The 13,971-nt window shown below is 31.5% G+C and overlaps 1 protein-coding gene across 2 annotated transcripts in view; it reads left to right on the top strand.

Moving 5' to 3' along the window:
- LOC126882280 (ubiquitin-conjugating enzyme E2 G1) overlaps positions 1-13,971 on the top strand; it is a 53,518-nt gene that overhangs the window by 12,454 nt on the left and 27,093 nt on the right. For both annotated transcript variants that reach the window (XM_050647130.1, XM_050647131.1), the window contains exon 2: positions 11,338-11,440. In XM_050647130.1, the coding sequence (XP_050503087.1) occupies positions 11,338-11,440 (103 nt within the window). The remainder of the gene's footprint in view (positions 1-11,337; positions 11,441-13,971) is intronic.

The following is a 13,971-nucleotide window of genomic DNA, read 5'->3' as shown; positions in this document are numbered from 1 at the left end:
TTCGCTCTAAAGAGAGCATCATCAGCTTGCTTAGAACACTGATGATGCTCTCTTTAGAGCGAAAACGTTCTGTTTTTAATGTAGCCCTTTATTGGGGTTTAAATAAATATACTTTTAACAGAAGACCTTTTTCTTCAATTTTTGTAATTTAATTATTTTGTAAGAATTTTCTAAGCGAATTACGAAAGTTCTAGGTACAACCAAAGTGGTTGAAAAACATTGAATAAAAACAGCCTTATTTTGCCCCCTTATTTTGTATTTATTGCTATTTTGCAGAAAGGGTAATAATTTAAGACATTTTTTACCAGTCGTTTATCATACAAAATTCAATTATCATTATTTTATTTCCCTATGACTTTGTTCCAAAATGAATCGTTTTAAAGTTATAAGCAAAGAAAGTAGAAAAAAATGGATGTTTTTCGAAATTTTTAAATATTTTAATTTTTGTGTTATTGTTCCGGGCATATTTGAGAAGGAGCATAAGTCAATTATTATTGTTAAAGTTGTCACCTAACTTTGTCCGCAAAAATCCGAATGCCACCTCGCACATCCAAAAATAGACGTTTTTTTTTCACATATCCGTCCTGGTCTAATTGGCATTTTTCCGTATTGTAGTTGTTTTCATTTTGTTTATTATTGATAGTAAAAACTATCCCTACGAAACTTCCACTGATGAGAACGCTATGGTTAATTACATAATTATTAGTTATTTGTTAAATGCCTCTGAACCATCTGCAAACAGGATACTATCATCCGTATATAGGAAATTGATTATTCTCATAAATATCCAATTGGCTACTTTCTATTTTTAATTTTATACTTCATAGTCATAACTTCTCCAAATAGATTAGTATAGTATAGTTGATCCAAAAGATGGCATAACCCAGACATCCAAAGTGAAAGATATCCTTCAACACCAAATTGTTCTATTTGGTCCACACAATGTCCAGAAAAAAGTCACACCATTTTGAGCGTCGGGTTTGGGGGGGAGAGGCGGGAGAAATCGGTAAATTCGTAGTTTTTTAAGTTTTTCGCCAATATTTCTAAAACTATGCGGTTTAGCATGAACAACCTTCTATACAAAATTGTTCTACATTAAAATTGAAATAAAAAAGGGCCTATGCATAATCTTTCCAAAATGAATGGTTCCAAAGTTACGGAGGTAGTATAGTATAACTGGTCCAAAAAAAGGCCCAACTCAAACATCCAAAGTAAAAGTTTTCCTCCAACACCAAAATGTTCTATATGGTCCACATATTGTTCAGTAAAAAGTTACACCATTTTGAGCGTCCGGTTTGGGAGGGAGATGTAAGAGAAGCCGGTAAATTAGTAGTTTTTTTTACGTTTTTCTTCAATATTTCTAAAAATATGCTTTAGCGTAAACAATGTTATATAAAAAAATGTTCTACATGAAATTTAAAACAACAAATGTTCCATACATAATTGTTATAAAATCAACGGTTCCAGAGTTACGGAGGGTGAAAAGTCGAGGTTTACGATACTTTTTATATTTTTTGGGCAATATTTATGATATAACTATACCAAAAACCCAGACATACAAAGTGAAAGTTATCCACCAACACCAAATTATTCTATACGGTCCACATAATGTTCAGAAAAAAGTCACACCATTTTGAGCGTCGGGTTTGGGTGGGGGGGAGAGGGGGAGAAATCGGTAAATATAAAAAGTGTCTAAAACCTCCATTTTCACCCTCCGTAACTTTGGAACCGTTGATTTTATAACAATTATGTATAGAACCTTTTTTGTTTTAAATTTTATGTAAAACATTTTTCTATAGAGCATTCCTTACGCTAAAGCATAGTTTTAGAAATATTGACGAAGAACTTAAAAAAACTACTAATTTACCGACTTCTCCCCCATCTCCCCCCCAAACCGAACGCTCAAAATGGTGTAACTTTTTACTGAACAATATGTGGACCATATAGAACAATTTGGAGTTGAAGGAAAACTTTTACTTTGGATGTCTGGGTTAGGCCTTTTTTGGACCAATTATACTATACTACCTCCGTAACTTTGGAACCGTTAATTTTAGAAGGATTATGCATAGGGCCTTTTTTATTTCAAATTTAATGTAGAACAATTTTGTATAGAAGGTTGTTCATGCTAAACCGCTTAGTTTTAGAAATATTGACGAAAAACCTAAAAAACTACGAATTTGCAGATTTCTCCCCCCTCTCCCCCAAACCCGACGCTCAAAATGGTGTGACTTTTTTCTGAACATTATATGTGGACCATATAGAACAATTTGGTGTTGGAGGATAACTTTCACTTTGGATGTCTGGGTTTGGGTCTAACTATACCATACTAGATGTTCAGAGTAAAAATTGAATAATTGACTCAAGCACATCTTTGTGAAGTTCTGTTGTTTGGATGTTGAATTTTTCATAAAACTTAATTATCCACTTTATAAGAATGCCTTTGGTTGCTAATGTACATTTTCCAGAATAATCAGAACTTCAATGCCTGTTTTTTTGTTTTTTTGATCAGTTTTTTGTGGTTTACTTTGTCCAGTTTCCAATCCAGTAATGTAGACTTTGTAAGATCCTCTGAAACTGCTTTCTTGTGGCATACTTAAGGTACATATTGTATTTAGGTGGGATTAAATCGCAAGTAAATGTAATGAAGATTACTATACTGTTCAAATCAATTGGGACAAACATGTTTTTCTGGTCTGAGTTAGTATGTGATTAACCTTTACTATAATTTACTCGTTTGACTGGTTTTAGAGAATCATTAGTTCAGTTTTGAGCTTTCTGTGTCACAGCTGGTTGTTATATTTTGTTCCCTGTAATAGGTGTTATTTCTGCTTCTTCAAAGGTGGATGTTACTAATGGGAAGCTTGCTTAAGTAATTGCTCTTAATGAACATGTCTATTACTAGCTACATTTTAAGTATAATTCAAGATTCTAGAACATCGTCTCCAAAAAAAGAAAAATGTGCGCAAACAGAAAACAACTTAAAGAACAGCTGATAAAATTCTAATGAGAAATAGCAAACTAAATGCAAGAAAAACAAGCACTGGACTTATATGGTATTTGGCAACTTTCTGTACAACTACACTATATCCCTTTGTATCAGTGGCATCAATGCCAATAGACTACATTGCATTATAAAATTATCTTAAGAGGAAACAGTAGCGATCAACAGGTAGCGAAAACGCGTTCCAAGATTGCGGCTCTAATTTTGAATATTTTTCGAGATATTTGGCACACGTATTCGTAATATAATAAAGAATGGCGGTACAGAGCCCAATTTGAAAAATATATTAATATGTGGAAATTACTCTGTAATTAAATACAATATTAAAAAAAGAGCCTGTACCGCCATTAAGAAGAACAAAAATAGTATATTAAGTATGGAGAACGGTAAGGGTTTTATACCGATCGAAGACAATTGCTTGGAGGAGGAGCGGAGCGACGACTCCAATTATTGTTTGAGATCGGTTACCCTTAACGTTCGACATGCTTATAACGTTTTTTGCACGATTGATACCATTATAAATGATACAATTAAACATTTCCGTCATATTGACTAGTTTCATTCATTTTATCAAGATAGATACTTTGGTTGTTAGGTAGTAACTAGGGTGCATAACAACAATGGAGAATTGAGTTTTTATTTAGTTGTCAATAATTTTAAGTACAATTTTGATTATTATAAATTAAAATATGAGTGAAAGTGAATTTGAAGAAATTGAACGGGCTTAGGAAGAAGGGTGTTCCGCAATTATTCCCGAAAAATCCAAAATCCGTTATCAAAATACCTACCAAAGTTTTAAAAAATGGTGCGAAGGCAAGAATTTAAGAATCGAAGAAAAGACTCTATTGGCATATTTCGTTCAAAGACATATGCAGTTGAAAGCTCCTGGAAGCCTCTGGGCAGAATATTCAATGATTAAATCCACCGTTTTTCTTTATGATGGCATTGATATTTCCAAGTTTTCAACTTTGATCGCGTATTTGAAGAGAAAAAATGTTGGCTATAGGCCTAAGAAGTTTCAATATTAATAAATAATTCGTTAGTTTTCTTTATTCTTTCAAAAAATAAATTAAAATTAAGAGATTTTTTAACTCGACGGTAAGTGAATTACTTACCGTTGAGTTGGAGTACTTACCGTCGAGTTGGATTACTTACCGTCGAGTTGCTAGTAAATGTCTCCTACTGACGTAAAATCTGTCACGGTAAACAGTCAAAAATGGTCAATCGTGCAAAAAATACACTTTCTTCAAATAAACTTTTTTATCCGATGCCTAGATTTTGTGTCATTTTGGAACTACTAATGAAATAAAAAATTTTAGTAGTTCCAAAATGACACAAAATCTAGGCATCGGATAAAAACGTTTATTTGAAGAAAGTGTATTTTTTGTTCTTCTTAATGGCGGTAGAGGCTCGTTTTTTTAATATTGTATTAATTACAGAGTAATTTCCACATATTAATATATTTTTCAAATTGGGCTCTGTACCGCCATTCTTTATTATATTACAAATACGTGTGCCAAATATCTCAAAAAAATATTCAAAATTACAGCCGCAATCTTGGAACGCGTTTTTGCTACCTGTTGATCGCTACTGTTTCCAATGTCCATAAACTCAAAGCACTGATTTCGTAAATAAATCCTACACGTTTTCAAACCATACAACAAGAACAACCAGAATTTTCAACGCAAGGAAGAAATAATTAAATGCTATTAGATAATACTATTTTCGTTTTCTTGTATCTTGTACCTATGCTACTGAAATATTAACCTCCCTAAGGAAAGAGTTAATTTCCTGTAGTCGGCTGTGTACTATAATATTATGACAAACGTTGTTATTAAAATCTTTTATAAAATATATATTTATTTAAGAAAACCCTTTTGGTCTAAACCACAGAACGTTTTTATATACCAATTAAATACATGAGTGAAAACCCTTTAAATGATATGAATTTGATATTAGATTACATGGTTGCTGATAATTTTATAGGATGTTAAAATTTTGAGTAGATTCACGTCATGGCTACGTAAAGGCTATAGCGGGATAAGATGGTGAAATCTGCACTCGGCTGGATTCTTAGTTGGGATTGGGCAATCGAAAGTACATAATTCAAAAACCCCCTAACCAAATTTTTAGCTCCCTATGTGACCCCAGGTGTCCCCTATCGAAAAAAATGTGTTTTTTCGAAAAACATTTTTTTGGAGCGATCTTTTGCTTTAAAAAATGTGAAAAAAAAATGAGTGTACATTATTATACCCAAAATCACACTGATTTTTTTCAGATTTTTTGGATCAAAATTGACGCCAGAAAAATTTTTTGAATTTTTCAAAAAATTTTTAGGTTATGTAGGTAATTTTTGGCTAGCTCCGACAAAATTTTTTTTAGTGTATTTTTTTCCGTTTTTTTTAATGGTAGGGATAGTTTGGCCATTTTCTCGCCGGAAATTGCTCAAAATTCGAAAAAACCCATTTTTTTGGTCCCCCCCTCATATTTTTAGTGTTTACTGAGCCATCTTTTCTTTAAAAAATCTGAAAAAAATTATGAACATATGCCCAAAAATATACTGGTTTTTTTTTCAGATTTTTTGGATCAAAATTGAAAATTTTTAAATTTTTCAAAAAATTTTTAGGTAATGTAGGCAATATTTGGCGAGCTCCGACATAATTTTTTTTAGTGTATTTTTTTCCGTTCTTTTGAATGGCTGGGATAGTTTTGCCATTTTCTCGCCGGAAATTGCTCGAAATTCGAAAAAACCAATTTTTTGGTTCCCCCCTCATATTTTTAGTGTTTACTGAGCGATTTTTTCTTTAAAAATCTGAAAAAAGTTATGAACATACATTGATGCCCAAAAATATATTGGTTTTTTTTCAGATTTTTTGGATCAAAATTGAAAAATTTTGAATTTTTCAAAAAATTTTTAGGTTATGTAGGTAATTTTTGGCGAGCTCCGACATAATTTTTTTTAGTGTATTTTTTCCGTTCTTTTGAATGGCTGGGATAGTTTTGCCATTTTCTCGCCGGAAATTGCTCAAAATTCGAAAAAAACCCATTTTTTTGGTTCCCTCCCTCATATTTTTAGTGTTTACTGAGCGATCTGTTCTTTAAAAAATCTGAAAAAAATTATGAACATACATTGATGCCCAAAAATATACTGTATATAGTATTATTGTATTATTATTCTATCTATGTATATTATGGATTGAAAATATAAATATGTAGATATTCACATACTAGACAAGGCGAAAACGGCGGGTTCGAAGGGAAAAATATTCCCATGAGATTTTTTTGCATAATCACATTCGTGAGACATCCCAGAATAAGGTTCAAGAAGTCGCCCACGTGAAAAGTGGGCCAATTTTTTTTAACATTTTTTTTAATCATATTGCAAGAACCAATATTTTTGGCCCGAACAATTTTTTTTAAATTTTTTGGACTATTCTGGACAAAAAAGATCTGTTATAATTTTTCTCTAAAGTTGATCGTTTTCGACTTATAAGCAATTTAAAATTGAAAAAAACGAAAAATGCCGATTTTCAAGGCTTAATAACTCGGTTAAAAGTTATTATTATGAAAGTCAATATATGACTAAATCAAAGTTTAAAGCCCCTCCTACAAGATCCTGAAAAAATGTTTGTCATTATTTTATTACTAACCTGTTATTTTTAAGTAATAATAATAAGCGCCATGCACGTGTGCGACGTCTGTAAATGCTGAGTGCAAGAGAGAAGCCATTCCAGCAGTCCAATAATTATGCATCTTACTCGCACTCACATTTACAACCGCGTCAATACGATCTAACCGCTCATTTTTATTAATTAAAAATAGCAGCTTAGTAATAAATTAATGACACAGATTTCTTCAGGATCATGTAGCGGAGACTTTAAACTTTGATTTCTCACTTTCTGACTTTAATAATAATAATTTTTAACCGAGTTATTGTCTTAAAAATGGCCATTTTCGCGTTTTTCAAATTTTAAATTGCTTATAACTCGAAAAAGATCAACTTCAGAGAAAAATTATGAGACCTTTTTTGTCCAGAATGGTCCAAAAAACCTAAAAAAAATTAGTTCGGTCCAAAAATATTGATTTTTGCAATTTGATTAAAAAAAATTGTTAAAAAAAATTGGCCCACTTTTCACGTGGGCGACTTCTTGATCCTTATTCTGGGATGTCTCATGAATGTGATTATGCAAAAATATCTCATGGGAATTTTTTTCCCAACGAACCCGCCGTTTCCGCCTTGTCTATACTTATTTAGTAAGCTACATTTATGGAAATAACTTGATTACGGTGCAAACGTGTTTGCTTATTTAAAATGTAACTTTTAACGAATAATTTTATTTACTTTACACCTTTGAAAAGTAAAATTAATAAAACAAATAAAGTTGAAAATAAACGTTTGCCTATAACTGTATGGCATATTTCATGCTGTGAAAACGTTTTTAATAATTACTTATTACTTATTAATTACTTATAATTACTTATTAATAACATTAATAATGTCTATATATATTTAAATATTTTTAATATTGATATATTTTTTAAAATAGGTATTCTAGCGTATCAAAAAATTAACTTTCAATTACCTAACTTAATTAATAAATACGCAAAAGGTAATATTAATATGGTAGTTTCAATTGAGAAATCGGAAAACACAACTAAGACGAAGAAATATCTATGAATTGATCTATACATAATGTAATTAAGGTAGCCATGTACCTATAGTTAAGGGTTAAGGTTGTCTACTAGAGACATAGGAAAAATATCAACAAAGGGAGTTTGTCGTATTTTATGCATATTCTCTTCTCAAAATGGCTACCTTCTCTTCTCAAAAAACCTGATCACGCTATTCAAAATAACGGAAAATCGTTATTTATTGACATCAAAAATCGTTATTTATTGACATGCAATTGAGTTTATGTGCACACATAGGGGGACACAAAGAAATGGCTCTTTTCGAATTGTGAGGAAGTCCCGGAGAGAAAATGGCAAATCTAACCCAGTTATTCAAAAGAACGAAAAAAAAAATACACAAATTATTTCGAAGTCTGTCAAAAATGGCTTACATAACCGATTTTTTTTGAAAAATTCAAAAAATTTCCCTGGGTAAAATTTTAATCCAAAAAACCTAAAAAAAATCAGTATGTTTTTGGGCATACAATGTATGTTCATAATTTTTTTCAGATTATTTTAAGAAAATATAGCTCAGTAAACAATAAAAATATGAGGGGGGTAAACCAAATGGGTTTTTTTCGAATTTTGAGCAATTTCCGGCGAGAAAATGGCAAAACTATCCAAGCCATTCAAAAGAACGGAAAAAAATACACTAAAAAAATTATATCGGAGCTAGCCAAAAATTACCCTAAAAATTTTTTTAAAAATTCAATAATTTTTTCTTGCCTCAATTTTGATCCAAAAAAGCTGAAAAAAAAAGTATGTTTTTGGGCATCAATGTATGTTCATAATTTTTTTCAGATTTTTTAAAGAACAGATCGCTCAGTAAACACTAAAAATATGAGGGGGGAAGCAAAAAAATGGATTTTTTCGAATTTTGAGCAATTTCCGGCGAGAAAATGGCAAAACTATCCAGCCATTCAAAAGAACGAAAAAATATACACTAAAAAAAATTATTTCGGAGCTAGCCAAAAATTACCTACATAATCTAAAAATTTTTTGAAAAATTCAAAATTTTTCAATTTTGATCCAAAAAATCTGAAAAAAAGACAGTACATATAGTTTTGGGCATCAATGTATGTTCATAATTTTTTTCAGATTTTTTAAAGAAAAGATGGCTCAGTAAACACTAAAAATATGAGGGGGGGAACCAATAAAATGGGTTTTTTCGAATTTTGATCAATTTCCGGCGAGAAAATGGCAAAACTATCCCAGCCATTCTAAATAATGGAAAAATATACACTAAAAAAATTATTTCGGAGCTAGCCAAAAATTACCTACATAACTTAAAAATTTTTTGAAAAATTCAAAATTTTTTAAATTTTGATCCAAAAAATCTGAAAAAAAAATCCAGTATATTTTTGGGCATCAATGTATGTTCATAAGTTTTTTCAGATTTTTTAAAGAAAAAATCGCTCAGTAAACACTAAAAATATGAGGGGGGAACCAAAAAATTGGTTTTTTCGAATTTTGAGCAATTTCCGGCGAGAAAATGGCAAAACTATCCCAGCCATTCAAAAGAACGGAAAAAAATACACTAAAAAAAATTATGTCGGAGCTCGCCAAATATTACCTACATAACCTAAAAATTTTTTGAAAAATTCAAAATTTTGATCCAAAAAATCTGAAAAAAAATCCAGTATATTTTTGGGCATCAATGTATGTTCATAATTTTTTTCAGATTTTTTAAAGAAGAGATGGCTCAGTAAACACTAAAAATATGAGGGGGGGGAACCAAAAAAATGGGTTTTTTCGAATTTTGAGCAATTTCCGGCGAGAAAATGGCAAAACTATCCCTGTCATTAAAAAGAACGGAAAAAAATACACTAAAAAAAATTTTGTCGGAGCTAGCCAAAAATTACCTACATAACCTAAAAATTTTTTGAAAAATTCAAAAATTTTTTCTGGCCTCAATTTTGATCCAAAAAATTTGAAAAAAATCAGTGTGATTTTGGGTATAATAATGTACACTCACAATTTTTTTCACATTTTTTAAAGCAAAAGATCGCTCCAAAAAAATGTTTTTCGAAAAACCACATTTTTTTCGATAGGGGACACCTGGGGTCACATAGGGAGCTAAAAATTTGGTTAGGGGGTTTTTGAATTATGTACTTTCGATTGCCCAATCCCAACTAAGAATCCAGCCGAGTGCAGATTTTACCATCTTATCCCGCTATAGCCTTTCCAACAAGAGTTACGGTTAGAGTTGCTACCTAGGGTTTATTTAAAGATTACATCTCACAGTAACTCTTGTTACGTTGAATGAAGTGAATTTTCTTAGTATTTTAACTTCCTATAAAATTATCAGCAACTATGTAATCTAATACTAATTTCTTCTTCTTGTGATGCTGTATCCTCTATTGGAGGTTAGCGACTATACTGGAAAATCTGTCTCTGTCCAATGCGTCTCTAAATTAAAAATCCCGTCCTAATTTAAAAATAAAAATCGACCTATCTCAGGATTTCTCTCCAAATTCGCTCATTCTCGAGATATGAATTTATTCCAACTCTAACGTCCTCACTGTATAAAGTTCTCGGGACTTTGAGAGATCCTTTAACACCCAAGGTGACATCGAACCTTCTCATATTAAGAGGCAACAGTAGCGATCAACAGGTAGCAACAAACGCGGTCCAAGATTGCGGCTGTAATTTTGAATATTTTGTCGAGATATTTGGCACATATATTCGTAATATAATTCGAGTGACGGTACAGAGCCCAATGTGAAAAAAATGTTAGTATGTGGAAATTACTCTATAACTAAATAAAATATTGCAAAAAGGAGCCTGTACCGCCATTAAGAAGAACAAAAAAATAAACTTTCTTCAAATAAACTTTTTTATCCCATGCCTAGATTTTGTGTCATATTGGACCTAGTAAAATTTTTTATATCTAACAAGAAATCGGACATATTAAAACTAAATAACTGATTACGTCAACATAGTGAAAGACACTGTCATTTTGACAAACCTACGTCAGATTTCTGTTCCGTTATCTGCACTCGATACCATTCGTATCGAGTGTTGGTAATCTCTATGCAGATAACAGAACAGAAATCTGACCCAGGTTTGTCAACATGACAGTGACACTTTCTCTATGTTGACTAATCAGCATAGGGATTACGAACACTCGATACGAATCGTATCCGCCATGTTTTACCATAAGGCGCTACGGTAAAATATGGCGGATACGATTCGTATCGAGTGTTCGTAATCCCACCTCAGTTATTTAGTTAAATATGTTCGATTTCTTGTTAGAGATAAAAAATTTTACTAGGTCCAATATGACACAAAATCTAGGCATGGAATAAAAAAGTTTATTTGAAGAAAGTTTATTTTTTTGTTCTTCTTAATGGCGGTACAGACTCCTTTTTGCAATATTTTATTTAGTTATAGAGTAATTTCCACATACTAACATATTTCTCAAATTAGGTTCTGTACCGCCATTCTTTATTATATTACGAATATGTGTGCCAAATATCTCGACAAAATATTCAAAATTACAGCCGCAGTCTTAGACCGCGTTTGTTGCTACCTGAAATTTTAATCAACTATTTTAAATGGGAAATAAGCCACAATTTTACTAAAAAAAATGATTTTATTAACATTTCGACTAAATTTTGTGATTCTTTACTTTAATTATTTATATTTCTATTAATATTTTTCAGAACTGAACAAAAACCCTGTGGAGGGTTTTTCTGCAGGCCTTATAGATGATAATGACATCTACAGATGGGAAGTACTCATAATAGGTCCTCCTGATACATTATAGTAAGTAGCATTAATACAAGTATAATTTTAAGTTATGGTGGTGGGGCGCGCCGAGCACCAATTTTTATTGCAAATTTCCTATTTTGCAATTAAATTAGGTGATTAAACATATCATTTTTGAAGTCCTGGTCTCCCGAGACATCGATTTAAAAAAATATATCAAAATCGCCTATTCACTTTTTTTCAGATCTACCCTCTCCACCTTAACTTTAAAAAATTCCCTAGGCTCTCCTAATAAACCGATTTCAATTTTTCAAAGTAGGGGAGCGGGGGGCTAGTTGTAACAATTTTCATAAAATCAAATATATCTTGACAGCGATTTTCCCAATTATCACTAATTAAACACTAAACGCTAGTTTAACTCTTTCTGAATAAAATTGAACTGAATAAAAGTTAAAAAGCCTGATATTTTTTAATCAACTAGCATTTTACCAAAAAAGTGCATTGTTACAACTTACCCCGCGTTGTGGGCTAGTTGTAACATCTATTGGGGCAGGTTGTAACAGTACGAAAATTCGAATTTTTTGGTATATTTCGAAGAACATACCAACGTTGGTCCTGTTGAAAGATGTTACTCCACTTAATAACGTGGCGTCCGTTGTTCTTAAATATAAATGTAGATTTCTACGCATAAAATTTTGGACCCAATCTGGACCAACTATATAATTTTGATACCAAAAAGAAGGAAGTTGCTTAGCACTGAGTTTCACGGCACATTGGTAAAGCAGTTTTCGCGTCTTCATGGGAATTAGTCCAAAATATATTTCGGCGCACTTCAGAATATACGAAGCCATTTTACTTTCTTCTTCGGCTGTAAAAACTATCCCTGGTTTAGTATAACTCACTTGTAGACTCTTATCTTATTGTTTTTCTTTTTTTTATATATCGGTATAAAGATACATGACACAGTCCGTGATGTTTTACTTGCTTGCCTTATGCTGCATTGATGATCTAAAACTTCCGCTGAAGCTAACTCGTAGGCTTCACTTCCTGGTTTTGAGTTTCCCTTTCTGATTTTCTTTTATATTGCCTCATTCTGGAAGAAAAAAACTAAATAATACGTTTTTATATTGTAGATAATAAATTTAGTAAGATTCAATGCAATTTGTAACACGTTACAACAAGACCCAACGTTTTGTTACAACATACCCCGTAGCACACTTTTGTATATTTATTAAAATAACTGTAAAAATATCTTCCTAATCGTAAAATCGTTAAGCAACATCAAAGTATAACTAAATTTAGAAAAGAAATGAACACGGAAAGTTTAATTTCCTTTAAAACAATATCGATAACCAAAATTTTATCAGTGTTAAATTTTATATTACCTCATCCAAATGAAGCACGTGCACAAAACTAAACTAAACTTTTACTATTTGCAACTATCGGAGGATGGCTGGCGAGAGGGTGTCATTTGAAGGGCGATAAGAGAATAAAATTGAAAGAGCTAAATTAGTTAAAAACATCCAAATAACCTATGAAAAAGCCCTGTTACAACAAGCCCCTTGTTCCCCTAAATGTGGAAGCTTTTCTTTATACAGGGTGTCCCGAAAAGATGGGTCATAAATTATACCACATATTCTGGGGTCAAAAATAGGTTGATTGAACCTCAGTTACCTATATACAATAGCGCACACAAAAAAGTTACAGCCCTTTGAAGTTACAAAATGAAAATCAATTCTTTTTTAATATATCGAAAACTCTTAGAGATTTTTCATTGAAAATGGACATGTGGCATTCTTATGGCAGCAGCATCTTAAATAAAAATTAAAGTGAAATTTGTGTACCCCATAAAAAATTTATGGGGGTTTTGTTCCCTTAAAGCCCCCAAACTTTTGTGTACGTTCCAATTTAATTATTAGTGTGGCACCATTAGTTAAACACACTGTGTTTAAAACATTTTTGCCTTTTAGGACTTTTTCGATAAGCTAGTGTTTTCGAGATAGATATTTTGAATATTTATCGAATCCACCACATATTTGTATATGGTTAAGTACGATTATAGAGACCTGTTAATAGTCTGAAAATGTATTTTTATAATTTACATTTTTAGGTATATTTTGAAAAAGAAGCCACATCTCGATAAAAGGTGACTTATCAAAAAAAGACTAAGAGGCAAAAAAGTTAAACACTGTGTTTAACTAACGGTACCACAATAATAGTTTAATTGGAACGTACACAAACATTTGAGGGGTTTAAAGGAACAAAACTCCCATAAAATTTTTATGTAAATATATTAAAAAGAAGCCACATCTCGATAAAAACTCGCTTATCGAAAAAATACTAAGAGGAAAAAAGGTTTAAAAACGTTGTGTTTAACTAATGTTACCACAATAATGAATTAATTGGAACGTACACAAACGTTTGAGTGGGTTTAAGGGATCAAAACCCCCATAAAATTATTATGGAGTGGACAAATCTCACTGTAACTTTGTTTTAAGATAATTCTGTCATAAGAATGATACTTATCCTTTTTCAATAAAAAATCTTTAATAGTTGGATTTTAATTTTGGATATATTGAAAAAAATCT

Source organism: Diabrotica virgifera, chromosome 3 (assembly GCF_917563875.1).
Source record: "Diabrotica virgifera virgifera chromosome 3, PGI_DIABVI_V3a".
Lineage (NCBI taxonomy): Eukaryota > Metazoa > Arthropoda > Insecta > Coleoptera > Chrysomelidae > Diabrotica > Diabrotica virgifera.
The sequence above is the reverse complement of the archived record's forward strand: the minus strand, read 5'-3'. Positions and strand labels throughout refer to the sequence as shown.